The sequence below is a fragment of the Capricornis sumatraensis genome, chromosome 4, assembly GCF_032405125.1.
Source record: "Capricornis sumatraensis isolate serow.1 chromosome 4, serow.2, whole genome shotgun sequence".
Classification (NCBI taxonomy): domain Eukaryota; kingdom Metazoa; phylum Chordata; class Mammalia; order Artiodactyla; family Bovidae; genus Capricornis; species Capricornis sumatraensis.
The window spans coordinates 52,183,741-52,198,870 of NC_091072.1; the positions used below are offsets into that span (position 1 = coordinate 52,183,741).

Sequence of the window (15,130 nt, forward strand, 5' to 3'; positions counted from 1 at the left end):
GATTTAGCAGTTTTAGCTGCTATTGCATGAATTTAACCTGATTTCATGGGATGAAGCAGAATGAACACCATGGTTCATGGCTGTCAGTAGTGAAAAATAGCTGGAAATCAGACAAGCAGCTTCATTGCTGAAATTGTTTCCGGGCTAAAAGTTCTTCCAACAGCTGTTTGTTTTGGCCATTAATCGCGTCCATTCTTTTTTTCTTTCTTTTTTTTTTAAAAGCTGGAGGAAATACAATTTTCTTTAAAAAGAGAGTATAGGCTGATCATTTCTGAAGTCAGGAAGAATGCCTGTCCTTCTACTATTGTGGTCTCTTGGCTGCTTTGGAAGTTGGACTGAAGGGTTTTCCTTTTGTTCTTTTTCACTCGCGATGCTCAGACTCAGACTGCTGTAGTGAGAAGAAACAGCAAATCTAGGAACTCTTTAATCCTAGAGAAAGAGCTCTGTAGCAGTTACCTTCAAGAAAAGTTTCCTCCCCAAAGGAGTATTTAATATTGCATGGGCAGTGACGCACTGAACAGTGGAGAGAGAATGAATATATGAGAGAATGAAAACATGAGAATTCAAGCCAGCAAGAAACAAACTTAACTAAAGATGAAGGGACGTTTTGCCTCTTCCTGAAAGTTATATTATTAGTTTTTTTTTTTTTTTTTTTAAATCATGATGACTGCTAGTTTTGTTTAAAGTATTTGTTCTGGAAATACTAAAGTTGGAGTCTACCAGACTGAGGTTAGAAGCATTTTCTTTGGCAGCAAGAAGATACTTTTATAGAAGCCATGCCTGTACTTGGGGTTGCCTCAAAACTAAGGCAGCCAGCTGTTGGGTCAAAGCCTGTTCACACTGCTCTTCTGATACCAAGTCTTGGCACCACGGGGTCACAGCGCTCTTCTTCGAGACCTCTGGAACTTACTGAATTAGAGAGCTCCATGCTTTCTTGTCAGCTCACCTTCAGATCAAACTGTGAATTTGAAGAGAAGAAAATCCTCCAAGGAAAAGCTAAGGAGACAGAAGACAGCAAGGTTAGTGACTAAAGGTTACCTGCAGACTTTAAAGCTGAAATGCAGATTTCCTGTTAGGTAGCATATAAAGCAAGTTGTGAATTGGAGAGCAGTAGAGGAATATGGGTGTAAAAAAGTTAAGCAGTTCGTATAGTCAATAAGCCTGTGTGCAGTTGTTGTGAAAGTTATGAACAGACTTCTCTGAATATGCCTGTGTTATCAGAACTACTTATTGATGAAGTACCTTGTTAAATCCTAGATATCTCTCTTACTGAAAACCATAATTGATCACAAGTATGAGGTAAAGGGGAGCTATTTTTCACATACATTATAAAGTAAAAATTAGATTTATTTGTGAAAAGTCATACAGACACCATCACTTTTCTCTAAATCATTTGCATTTTATACACTTTCTGACTGGATATGTGAATCCTAGCCTGCTTAATTCATTACAATATAGAAGAAAATGAAATATGCTTTTCCTTGATACTGCACATTTGTCTGGGTTTTCGCTTGTAAATTGAAACCCCGGTTTTACTCATTACTGACATCTTTTTCAGTCATTTAATTTATGACATTTGTGAACAGTAGCTCTTGGGTTTTAAACCATACTACACTCGTTTTCTCCAGATGCTGAAAGGTAGCATGACCCTTTCGTTGGTGAACTTCGCAGGAATTCCTTTATACTTTGCATCACTTTTTAATGCAGCATTAACTTTGGGTGTCCAGCTTTACAAAGTTACCATTCTCATCTCTGACTCCTTTGGAATGAGTTGATTTTACTCTCCCACCCACATGTCTGTTAAAAATAATTTAAGAAAAAGTCTTTGTACAGAAATCAACTGTACAAGTTGAAAAGAAAGTCACCCTTTTGTCTGAAATGTCCAGTCTGTCCTCACTTGTTCGTATCTTCTCAGGTCCAGCAAAGTGCAACTTTCTTCATAAAGTCTCTGCCAGTTACCTTTCCTGCCCCTCCGTCTTCTGTCATTCATCTGTAGCAATGATTGCAACGTCTTGATTTATACTAAGTTTTAATTATCTGGATAATTTATTTCTATCCCCACTAAACTGAAAATATGTAGAGCCTGGGAACTTATTCTCTGTTACAGTTTCCTCTCCTCATCCTTTATGCCTAACAATTAAATAGTCATTGAATGGATTAACACATGAGCGAATGAATCAATGAATGAAAAGACAGTTATACGGAGAAAGATTTAGTTATGTTCATGAGTCTCTTTGGACCATTCCGCCTGTAAAACATATGACTTAGAATGAATGATTTTTAAAGTGCTTCTAGTCCTACAGTTATTGCTTTTATGTTTTAGGACAGCATCTTCTACCCAACAAAAATCACTTAAAAGAAAGTAATTAATTTCAGGCTTAGGGTTCTCAGCCCAAAATAAACATTTCAAGGTGAAATTAGGAAAGTGTAAACTACCAAAGACTAAAAAATATTTACCTTTATGAAAATAATTAAAAGCAAATGGATGCCATTCTCTTCTAAAATTCCATGTACCGACAATGGCTTGTCTGATCTAGATGGAAGAGAAACCACTTTTCTCTCCTGACCATGGCTATAATCTCTGCAGGTTTAGTCCAGCTTCTACTTTGATGAATGGCCTTGGCCTAAGACTTGACCACCATAAGTACTGTTCACAAGAGAATTTTGGTTGGTCTCTGGTTAGTGAACATATCAGTCATACATCTGATATTCCAATAAGACTCTGTGGTAAGTAATGCTGTATTTATAAGGATGTTTTTACCATGTCACTTATCAGATTAAAAATTTTTCAATCAAATGGAAAGAATGCCTGGTCAGCATTCCAGAATATTTCTAAATGTTAGAAAAGAATAAAGACTTACATAAACCTTTGAAAAAATTAACCTAAAGAAAACAGCAAACATGATCAAGGTAGCTATATTAGAGAAAATTAGATGTGGCTACAAATTGTTTAAACAAAGATGCAACCTAACAATAGCAGAATTAAAATAGGGGTTTCGGGCCTTTTCATTTAAAGGCTCTCTGGAAGTAAGTGCTCCATGACTGGCAGGGGGACTTCACGAGATTGTCGGGGAGTCCAAGCTCCCTCTTTTTTGTTCACCATCATCATTTTGGCATCCATCTCTCCGTCTTGAGTGGATAACTGACTTGCACTCAATTGAAAAGACATGTCCTATTTCATTAAGGATTCTTCCACATCCATTTGGCCTATTTTGTTGTTCCAAGGCCTTATCTAGTTGTAGTGGAGACTGGAAAATGTAAAGTTTATTCTAAGTAACCATGTGCCCAAGTGAAAATTATGGGTTCTGTTTCTAAGGAAAAGAGACCATGGATAGTACCCACAATAGATGACTATCGTTAAGAAACATTTAAGTGGAGTATTTGGCTAGTCCTTGCACTGAGCAGCCTCACAGTTTGGTGAGAGAAAACAAACCTGTATATGGCAGTGTCAGAAATGGATCGTCAATCTGGTACTCCCTTCTCCTGTGCTTGTTTTTGGTTAGTGTATATGCCAACATTCCAGGCATCTAATCTAGATTTCCCAGTCTAACTTCTGATAATAAACATTGCTATTCCATGTTCCATATTTGCTAGAGATTGGAGATTTTGCTTCTGTACTGCAGTTTGTGTTTATCCCCTTATGCACATCTTCATTGATTCCTTTGTGCACAAGCTTGACCCCTGTTAAGTTTTCTGTCAGTTATTGTAATAATTCCAAATTGGTCCCTTCCCCAGGGATTCTCTATCACATCTATTCAAAATATTTACCATTCTGATTAAAAAGAAAAAAAGACTTTAGCTAATTCTCCTGTCTTATAGTTCAGTCCTCTGATTGGTGTCACTTCTATCTTAGCTCCATCTGGCTACTCTTTTTCTTATGCTTGCTTATCCCAACCTTTTTCAGTCAAATTAGACTCCCTGTTCTTTTTTTTTCTTTTTTTAATTGAAGTATAGTTGCTATACAATACTATATGTTACAGGTGTACAATATAGTGATTCACAACTTTTAAAGATTATACTCCATTCATAATTATAAAATATTGACTATTTTTCTCATGTTGTGCAATACATCCTTCTAGCTTATCTTATACCTAATAGTTTGTATTTCTTAACTGTATTACACCTGTACTAAGTGTGCTTAGTACCAAGTCACTTTCAGTCATGTCCAACTCTTTGCAATGCCATGGACTGTAGCCCACTAGGCTCCTAGGTCCATGGGATTCTCCAGGCAAGAATACTGGAGTGGGTTGCCATTTCCTTCTCCAGGGGATCTTCCCAACCCAGGGATGGAACCTGCATTGACAGGTGGGTTCTTTCTCACTAGCAACACCTGGGAAGCCCATACCTATACCATACCTACTAAATACTCTCTCCCCTTCCCGGCCCCCACTGGTAATCACTAGTTTGTTCTCTATATCTGTGTCTGCTTCTTTTTTGTTATATTCACTGGTTCAATGTGTTTTTTAGATTCTACACACAAGTCATATCATAGGATATTTGTCTTTGTCTGACTTATTTTCCTTAGCATAATGACCTCCAAGTACATCCATGTTGCTGCAGATGGCAAAATTCTATTCTTTTTATGGCTGAGTAGTGTGTGTGTGTGTGTGTGTGTGTGTGTGTGTGTGTGTGTGTGTGTACACTGCATTTTCTTTGTCCACTTATCTATTGATGGACACAGGTTGCTTCCATATCTTGGCTATTGTAAATAATGCTCTATGAACATTGGTGTGCATGTATCTTTATAAATTTGGGCTTGAGAGGTTTTCCAAGAGTGCAATTGCTGGAACATATGGTAATTTTGTTTTTAGTTTTTTTAGAAACCTCAATACTGCTTTCCACAATTTACATTCCTACCAACAAAGTAAAAGGGTTCCCTTTTCTTCATATCCTTGCCAGCATTTGTTATTTGTGTTCATTTTGATGATTGTCATTCTGACAGGTGTGAGATGATAGCTCATTGTGGTCTTAAAAAATAAATAGCTTTAATTACAGATTTCATGTCCCGATTTCATATTCCACCATGATATTTCAAGGATTTATACTTTTTTCTGTCTACCTCTTGTTCTGACTTTCAACCTTTCTTGAATTTTCTAGTGTCTTTCCTCGTATGGATCTGCTTTTCTTTTCTTCCTGGGTGTTCACCCAAATGAGAAAGAGAGACGCATTGGTTAGGAGATCATACTTAAACATCTGTAGATTAAGGTTAAGAGAGAGTGTTATACATTGTCATGGTTCAGCAAATATCGTGTGATTAAGCATTAGACATCCCTGTTCGTGAAAGTTCCTTAGCCGACCTACCACTGAAAACTGGTCTTCACTTTTAAATGCCCAGCCTCCTTTCAGCTTGATCTGTCACCTACATATTACCTCTATTCTCATTTTTAATTTCTTTCACACATGGCTTGTTCACCCCTTCTTTCTTAGATTGCCTATGCATTACCTTTTTAATATTATTATAGAAAATAAATTTTTGAGCATCTGCCTTGTACTTTGTAATCACAATGGTGTAATCACTTAGCTAGAGCCACACATCCTGGAATGAGAAGTCAAGTGGGCCTTCGGAATCATCACTACGAATAAAGCTAGGGGAGGTGATGGAATTCCAGTTGAGCTATTTCAAATCCTAAAAGATGATGCTGTGAAAGTGCTGTACTCAATATGTCAGCAAATTTGGAAAACTCAGCAGTGGCCACAGGACTGGAAGAGGTCAGTTTTTCATTCCAATTCCAAAGAAAGGTGATGCCAAAGAATGCTCAAAATACTGCACAATTACACTCATCTCCCCCGCTAGTAAAGTAATGCTCAAAATTCTCCAAGCCAGGCTTCAACAGTATGTGAACTGTGAACTTCCAGATGTTCAAGCTGGATTTTGAAAAGGCAAATTGCCAACATCCATTGGATCATCAAAAAAAGCAAGAGAGTTCCAGAAAAACATCTACTTCTGCTTTGTTGACTATGCCAAAGCCTTTGACTGTGTGGATCACAACAAACTGGAAAATTCTGAAAGAGATGGGGATATCAGACCACCTGACCTGCCTCTTGAGAAATCTGTATGTAGGTCAGGAAGCAACAGTTAGAACTGGACGTGGAGCAACAGACTGGTTCCAAGTATGAAAAGGAGTACATCAAGGCTGTATATTGTCACCCTACTTATTTAACTTATATGCAGAGTACATCATGAGAAACGCTGGGCTGAAAGAAGCACAAGCTGGAATCAAGATTGCCAGGAAAATATCAGTAACCTCAGATATGCAGAGGACACCACGCTTACGGCAGAAAGCGAAGAAGAACTAAAGAGGCTCTTCATGAAAGTGAAAGAGGAGAGGGGGAAAAATTGGCTTAAAACTCAACATTCATAAAACTAAGATCATGGCATCTGGTCCCATCACTTCATGGCAAATAGATGGGGAAACAATGGAAAAAGTGTCAGACTTTATTTTTTGGGGCTCCAAAATCACTGCAGATGGTGACTGCAGCCATGAAATTAAAAGACACTTGCTCCTTGGAAGAAAAGTTATGACCAACCTAGACAGTATATTAAAAAACAGAGTCATTGCTTTGCCAACAAAGGTCCATCTATTCAAAGCTATCATTTTTCCATTAGTCATGCATGTATGTGAGAGTTGGCCTTTAAAGAAAGCTGAGCACCAAAGAATTGATGCATTTGAACTGTGGTGTTGGAGAAGACTCTTGAGAGTCCCTTGGACAGTAAGGAGATCCAACCAGTCCATCCAAAAAGAGATCAGTCCTGAATATTCATTGGAAAGACTGATGCTAATACTGAAACTCCAGTACTTCGGCCACCTGATGCGAAGAACTGACTCATTTGAAAAGACTGATGTTGGGAAAGATTGAAGGTGGGAGGAGAAGGGGATGACAGAGGATGAGATGTTGGATGGCATCACTGACTCAATGGACATGAGTCTGAGTAAACTCCAGGAGCTGGTGATGGACAGGGAGGCCTGGCATGCTGCAGTCCATGGGATTGCAAGGAGTCGGACATGACTGCGTGACTGAACAGAACTGAACTGATCTTGTACTTTATAGGAAATTTCTCATTTTAGTCTCACAGTGTTTCAAAGAAGGCATTGTATCCACATTTACAGAGGATTAAACTGAGGCCTAGATAGAGTGGGAAACCAGCATAGGATCAAACAGTTAAGTACTAGTGTCAAAATCCAGAGTTTGAATCTAGATGTGTCTCTACAATGCCTTTTTTTTTTTTTTTGCCTTTATGTTACATTCTCTCTTCATGATATAGTTGCAATATTCTATTTATACTTTTTCCTCCAAATTTCACCTTTTCTGAAAGACTTACTTCCAAAGTCAAAGAAAAGAATAAGTGTTTTGCAGGTTAAAAAGAAGGAAAGTTTACATTCAGTTGGGGAGATATAAAGAAAATACTTGTACATAGTAGAATGGAGGTTTGATTAATATTCTTACCCTATTAGTTGTAAGAACAATCAAGGGAGAGATCACTTCTTACTATTTTGTTCATATAGTCCCAAAACTAATGCTTTGAGAACAGAAGATACTGAGAAGCATTAAACTGAATATTAAAAAAAAACAGAAATTGTGACATAGACAAGAAAATATATGGATAATATTGCTAATGAGGGAAGTTATTTTGTCAGAGTTTGCATTGGATAGAAATCTTATTTGGCTGGAACATTCAAAAAATACTTCATCATCAAGTAGTTGGAATTTAATGCATTCTTTTGTGGAGAGGATTTCACAGAGGGATACCAAGTGGGAAAGCCATTATAATTTAAGCAGACTATTAATGAAAAGAAACAGTTTAGGGGATCAGATTATAGATGTAGGCAGATGGAGGCATTTGGTAGACAATGAAGGAGTCTCTTCTTATGTAAAAATGAGACAAAATTACACTGTCAACGACATTTCAGAGAAATCAGAGTGGAAAGGGACTAATATTAACTAATGCTTACAGAGGTTTGCTAGATGCCATTTATTGGACTGAGCACTTCATGGAGTATTCCATTCAGTCCTTGCAATAGCTTTATGATATAAGTACTGTTGCTATCCCCATTTTACAGACGAATAAACTGAAACTGAAATTAAATTGCTTGCCAGTATCTCAATGTGGTAGAATATGGTTTCAGATTGTGGTTCCAGAAAATGCTGTTCTTACCAATAAACAACACTGCAAGCAAGGAGGACTCCTTGTGGTGCCAGGGGAAGGGAAGAAAGGCTATTGGCTGACTTAATTTCTATATGTATTGATAAGGTTTAAATATTTAATTAGCATTGCTAGTGAGTTGCAAATAAAACACTGGTGTGTCCAAGTTCCTGGAATGATCAGAAGACAATTAAGTTGACACATGGTCTCCATCAAATTGTTTGAAAAACAAAAATATTGATATATAAAAGCAATCCCATGATAGAAATACAGAGCAGCAGATGTCAGTAGAGTAGAGGGCGGTCTCTGGCCTCCAGCTGTTTCTTTCATGGCGAGGATGCCTGGTTGCTGAGGACTGTGGACACTCCTGTGGGCTCGCTCACACAGCAGCACTTGCAGTGCTGGCCAGGCCCGTGGCTGCATAGGTCAGCCCTCTGTTCTCTAGATGGTTCCCCCTGCTTTGCCTAGTTCTGCTGTGTTTTGCACATTTAATTATTTGTATTTAAAGAAACATGGTGATTTACTTTTCTCATTATAGCTCATGCTCCAAGTTTTATAGTGAAGCCATTAACAGTTGCTTTAATTGTTTTTGTCTTTGTGACAGCAATAGTGTAAAGAATATGGTAATGATCTCTGAATTTTAACTTTTTCTCTGCTTGCTGAAGACTCAGATTTTCAGTAGCGTATATTTCTTTCCCTTGAGTAACAATTTATAGAAATGTGGCAGTGTAATAATTTATTATTTTAGTTTGTGCTTTACAAAGTCTTTAAAGAATTATATGTAATGTTTTAAACTGTGAAATTACCAGAATTTCTGGGGTAAATTATCTGTGATTAAATGTAATTCAGAATCTCATACAACTTGTAAATTGTTCTTCTGTGGGTGTCACTGTTGAGTGAATATTTGATGACAATTTGCTAAATGCATTCTTCTTAGCTTCTTCCTTTCCAGTGTTATAGACATTTTTTCTTTCCTGTAATAAAAATGAAGGTGCTTAATATATTGTTTATGGAAACATACAATCAATAGGTATGTCATTAATTTGTAAATAAAATAATTGCTCTATAGTTGATATTTATTTATGCTATCATGTCTCCAGGAATTACCCTCAATCTTGAACTTAAAATACCAGCTGGCATAGTTAAAAGAACATCAAATTAGGAGCTCAAAGATTTGAATTAAACTTTTGATAGATTTTGAAAGGATAAGTTATTTAAACTCTCTCGACTTCAATCTCTGTATCTGTAAAAAATAAAAGAGAACCGAGGACAGCAGTTCTTGGTAAAGTTTTTCTAAGGGTAATAGTTTTGTCATGTACCCCTTTTATTCTCCTTCGTGATTTTTGTCCTGTCAGTTATCACATTTCTCTTTTTATTCAGTCTTTCTCTTCAGTGGATTTTTTTTGGACCAGTATGTTTCAAACTCATCACATTTTGGACCTGATGGTTCTGTGATGTGGGGGAGCAATCGTACTATCATGGGACATTTAGCGGAAGTTAGGCCTTTATCTACTGCATGCTAGTAGGATCCTCCAGTTGTGACAACCAGAAGTGTCTCCAGATGTTGTGAAATGTGCCCGTGGGGAAGGTGAAGTCAAACTCAGTTAAGAAGCACTGCTTTAGAATCAGCTTCTGAAAATGCTCAGGTCTTTACTATATAATAATAACAACCAATATTATTATTAATTGTTTAAACATTAAATATATTCATTAATTTTAACACTAATATTTAATTATTATTATTTGCAGCTACATTTCTTTAAAGAGTAGTTTGTGTTTATTGCCACTATTCCAAGCTTTATGTTTGCTTTACTTTTCTTGATTTTAAATTTTGTTTTCTGAGAAGTTACTAATGGCTTTTAAAAAGACATCTCTTCTTGGCTCGCATTTACTTCTTATTTCCATCCTGTTTGTACCATTTAACATCTGCTGGCCACAATTGTCAACTTAGAATACTCCAGTATTCATTAATGAAGTGGCCCTGGCAAGTCAATTAATACTTAAGCCTCAGCTTCTTCATCTATAAAATGGAGACAATAATATAAACTAACCACATAAAATTGCTCTGAAGAATAAAGGAGACATTTATTGCCTATAAACTGTGTGCCACCATGTATAGTTGGTGGTCAATGTATTACCTGTTATAATACTCTAAAATATGTAATACTTTAGTATAAAGATCGGCAATATTAAGTATTGTTAGTAGAACAAAGGAAATAGTGATTAATTTCCATGCATGAGTAAAGTAACATTTCAACCATGTTTTGAAGACTGGATTTGTTTAGCCAAATAAATACAGAATAAGGAACATTTTAGGGAGAATAGCATCTACCAAGGTATGAAATACTGTGCTATGGTTAGAAAACTATAGATTATTCAGCAATCCTAAAACTTAGATAAGAGAGATGTAGTTGAGATGAGGCAATGGGAGGGTGACATTAAATGCTCCATAAGTAGTTTGTACTTATTCTGTAGAGGATAGCGGGAGGATATCAAGAGACATGATTAAGTCTATATGTTAGAAAGATGAGGATAAAATAATAAAATATAGAAATATCCAGTAAAAAGAGAGTTTGGAAATACAGAAGTTTAGGAATGTGTAATGGATCAAACTTTTGTCTAACCCTCTCAAGAGTGATGGAAGAGGGACAAGTCTAGTGAAATAAGGTATAACTTTTTGAATTAACGTACTAATTATCAACAAAACACACTGTGTTTTGAAGAATTTTAATTCAAACAAAAATTTACGGTTTATTTGGAAATGATAATTTGTGAATTTGGCAGCAAGTAGCAGTTAAAACTAATGATAATTATTAATACTTTCTGAGTACCTACTACATGCTGGATGCTATACCAAATTTATTATTATTACAATTAAATATATGTAGAAATTGAGCTCAGAGAGATGTCAAAATAGAGCAGGAATGCCAACGTAGGTCTATATGACCCTTAGGTCCTTACTTTTCAATCTCCCTCTCTGTCTCTCTCTCATAACAATTTATAAACCACAGTCAAAATCAATGTTATTATTTCTTCTCTTTGTTGCTTCAATCACATAATGGGAAAATATAGAAAAATGTGGATGCTTGCAGGAGGGCTGAATTAAGTTTTGACAGTTTTCACTTTGAACTCTTTGTCCTCCCACTTTTGCTCCATTTTTGCTCTGAGAAATGCTTTTCTTTGGATTCCCGCTCGTTAGAACCAGTGGAGAAATTCAATATCTGTGGGAGAGATCATTAATTGAATGCATGGCAGGATTTCCCCACTGTTCCCAGTAAATGGAATGATTTGTTAAAAAGTGTTACAAGTCTGCCTGGAGATGGGAAGATGGTGGCAAAAATTTACCTGTTTCCACCATAAAATAAGATGATACAGTCTCCATCACAGAGAAAAAACAAAGAAAGAAACAAAAACAGCAGGCCATCTCTTTTTGCTGCATTTTGATGTTTTAAAGGACTCTTGTAGAATTGAAAACCTGTGGGGTGTCACGTTCACAGGTTCCCATCATGACATGTGTTAGAAAATTTTGTTTGGTTAGTTAAGGTAATGCTAAATTCTCTAACAGATAAACTCAAGGGCTCTGTGGCTTAACACAGTAGGAGGTTATTTTTCAATCTTTCAGTTGTTCTATAATATTGGGGTTTGACAAACTGTGGTACATAGGTCAAATCTGGGTTGGCACCCAATTTTAGTAAGCAGAGTTTTATTGGGATGCAGCTATCACATTTGTGTCTGTGCTGTCAGTGGTTGCTTTTGTGCAGTGGGACTCGAGTGGAGTAGTTACAACAGAGACAGTACAGCCTTAAATATCTACTGTCTGGTCCTTTATAGAAAGTTTGCTGACATAGGTTTATGGTAACTCAGGAAATCAGATTTTTTTTTTTTAACTTGTGGTTGTACCATCCTACCTTTAGCTAACCATCACTGAAAGAGAGAAAATAGAGGATTGTGTAAGAGGCTTAGAAATTCCACAGAACTCACTTCCACTCAGTTCTGTTGGCCAGAACCCTATCACAGGATACCTAATTGCTGGAAAGGCCAGGAAATATAGCCTAGCCACACATCTGGAAATGGTTTGGTGAACTATTAGCCAGAATTTAATTAGCCTATGACTGCCTAATTAGTCAGATGCTCAAAATCAGCCAAAATTTGCCATATTAGAAATACTCTTAGGTGCCCAGAAGTGGTTTCCAGATTGTCCAAAAGTTCTTGATATAAGGACATTGTCTTTAAGTGCAAAACATTGATTGAGTGGAGGACCATAATTATATTCAAATTACTCAATGTACAGAAAGAAAATACTGTGTATTTAATTCTGCTTTAAAAAATAGACCAGGCCCATGTACACAAATGCACCATATATCAGTAATAACAGCAGTATCGTCACTCCACAGGCTGCTTCCTGCTTGATGATTTTGCTACCCATCTTAAGTTTCTCCTGTTCAACCCGGCTGATCCAAACTTACATCCTGAAGGCAACTCTCTCTTGATCCTGTGCCCTTGTTTCTATTTGCTTTACTACTCAGCTTGTAGCATTTTCCTCTTGTTGGATTTGGAAACTCTCCATCAAGCTGGGAGCCAGAAGGGCCGACAGAGCATCAGATCTGAATTCTAGAAGTGGAATGTAGAGCTGGGCTGGAGTCAGGAAGGGAGTCAGGAGCAGGAAGGAGGCGTTCGGTGGCTTCTAGATGTCCAATGTGTGGCTGCATAGTTGTGTTAGGGAATATCTGCTTTCTCAGCCAGAAGACACCTCCTAGCTCTGCAGGCACATTACACATTGGCTCCAAAGTGGACCAGGTGGCAGTGTATGAATGGGTCATTGACAAATCCACCGCTAGTATTGGGAGAAGCAACTCATATTGCAATCCTTTCAGACCTTGGTGAGCAAATACAAAGAACAGTGTATGAAACAACCTCTTTTGAAATGCAACATAAATTTCTAAATGACTTAATTGGTCTTTAGATTTAATTGTACATCTGGGGCTGTCTACTCGGGTTTCTACTAATCTTTGTCAGTATTTACTGTTTAGCTTTAGCATGGATCAATTTAAATTGCTCAGCTTTTAGGCTCTGAAAAATATGCAGGTAATAGGTATTTCTCTTTATTGCCCCTGAATGCTTACATTTTTAATCTCGCTGTGCCTTTCTGTTTTTAGCCATTTGTTGCATTTCTACAGAGCACTGTTTTTGCCAGAATCATTTATGTTATTATTTTGACCCATATACTTTTTTGGATTCTGTTTTACGTTTCCTTTCTCCTCAAACCATCTGCTTTTTATAGCTGGTTTTTCCTTCCTTTGGCTGGCTTTTTGATATCCACACTTGTGTGTCCCCTTCTTCCACTGAACACAAGGGTTATCATCTCCAACAATATGTGCCCTTTGCTCTTTTCCTCTGATTCAAGCTAAATCTATTGTATTCGAAAACAAGGTTGCTATTTCACAAATAAATCGCTCCAAGTTCTACTTCTGTGTCTATGTCATGGATCCTATTTCCTGTATCTATTGATTAGTCCATCATCAACTACTTATGCTTATTATGTAAAAGGAAGTGTGCGTGTGTGTGTGTGTGAAAGCTCATTTTAACATGATGGGCTTTGTGGGAAATATGCTAACAACAACTATGAGTCTTTAGGAATTTATGTTTATTATTGAGGGCAACATTAAATTCCTCTTTGGTATTACTTAGAAATATCAGAAACAATTATATTGATAATTCAGGTTTCCAATAATCATAGTGTTTATTATACATTTGAAGTATTTTTTTTTTTCTTTCTTTAAATTTCAAACAGGTTGATTCTCTTCAGTTGGGACAATCAAAAAATGTCTCCAGACATTGTCTGTCTCCTTGGAGCAGGAGAAATTGCTCTCCATTTAGTGCCGCCAGTTCAAATCCTATCTCTCTTGAAAAAAAAAAAAGCTTTAATAGAATTAAAAAAAAATGCAACATAACTTCAAAACATGTGTGAATAAAATAGGATCATAAGAAGGAAAGAACAATAGAATAAGATAAAGCTAGAGGAAAGACTGGTGTATAAAATTTATTCTGTGATGTTTTGTATAGTTGCTAAAGGTCATCTACACATTTAGAACTGAGCTTTGGAGCTGCTGATATGTGAAGGTTAAAGTAAGTGATGTTTTTATCAATGCCCAAAGCATGAGCTAATATTTCCTTAGGAGATTCACATCTTTGCCTGCTCTTTGGTGTGCAAGAAATATTTTGTAGGGGCATAGGGAGATCTTACTGTATAATTTAAATAACAATTTTCTTGATACCATTTTTATTCCAAATTTTACTTATTGTTTTCTCCCCTTCTCCTTACCTTCTATAAGGAACCATTAAGATGAAAAAAATTCAGTTCACATAGGTGAGCAACTGTATTGGTTTTCCCAGAACTGTCCTGATTTTCAGCTCTGAAATTTTTTGTTCGCGGAATCTCTCAGTCCAGGGCACACTGGGATGATGGGTCACCCTAATTCTGAATCCGATGTTCTTATTCCTCTCTTTGCTTTTATTTCACTTTTATCTCATTATTAATTCTAATTTGGTAGTAGTTGAAATGTGTCTTATATTGATAGATTTTAAAATATCACCTTACTTAATTAAGGGTTCGTTGTCAGACTCAGTTTGACAGACCATGTTCTTTCCTGAATGCCAGTTATTCAGATTAGAGGTAGTTTCTGTGGAGGTTTTAGTTGTGCGAGGAACGACTCTTGTTTTGAGGTTCAGGTGTTTGCATCTGCCCCTTCTTACCTCGGCCATTTGTGCTGCTGCTGTTGCTAAGTCACGTCAGTCGTGTCCGACTCTAATGTAGGCAGCAGTGAGCGCCCTGTGGTTTCGTTTTGTGTGAAAGACTTAGGGTTGTCATTGAAACAAACATAGTTCCCTGCGTTCATCAGGTGATTTCCAACATAAGTTCCACAGTTCTGAGTTGCATTTGGAACTATCATCTTGAGGTTAATTTGTTTTCTCTCCACACTCGGAAAA

General features: G+C 36.8%; 1 protein-coding gene across 2 annotated transcripts in view; it reads left to right on the forward strand.

The window, feature by feature from the left end:
* The first annotated feature begins 776 nt into the window (after positions 1–776).
* Positions 777–15,130, forward strand: part of NAV3 (neuron navigator 3) — a 378,120-nt gene continuing 363,766 nt past the window's right edge. For both annotated transcript variants that reach the window (XM_068970243.1, XM_068970244.1), the window contains exon 1: positions 777–1,019. In XM_068970243.1, coding sequence (XP_068826344.1) covers positions 777–1,019 — 243 coding nt within the window. The remainder of the gene's footprint in view (positions 1,020–15,130) is intronic.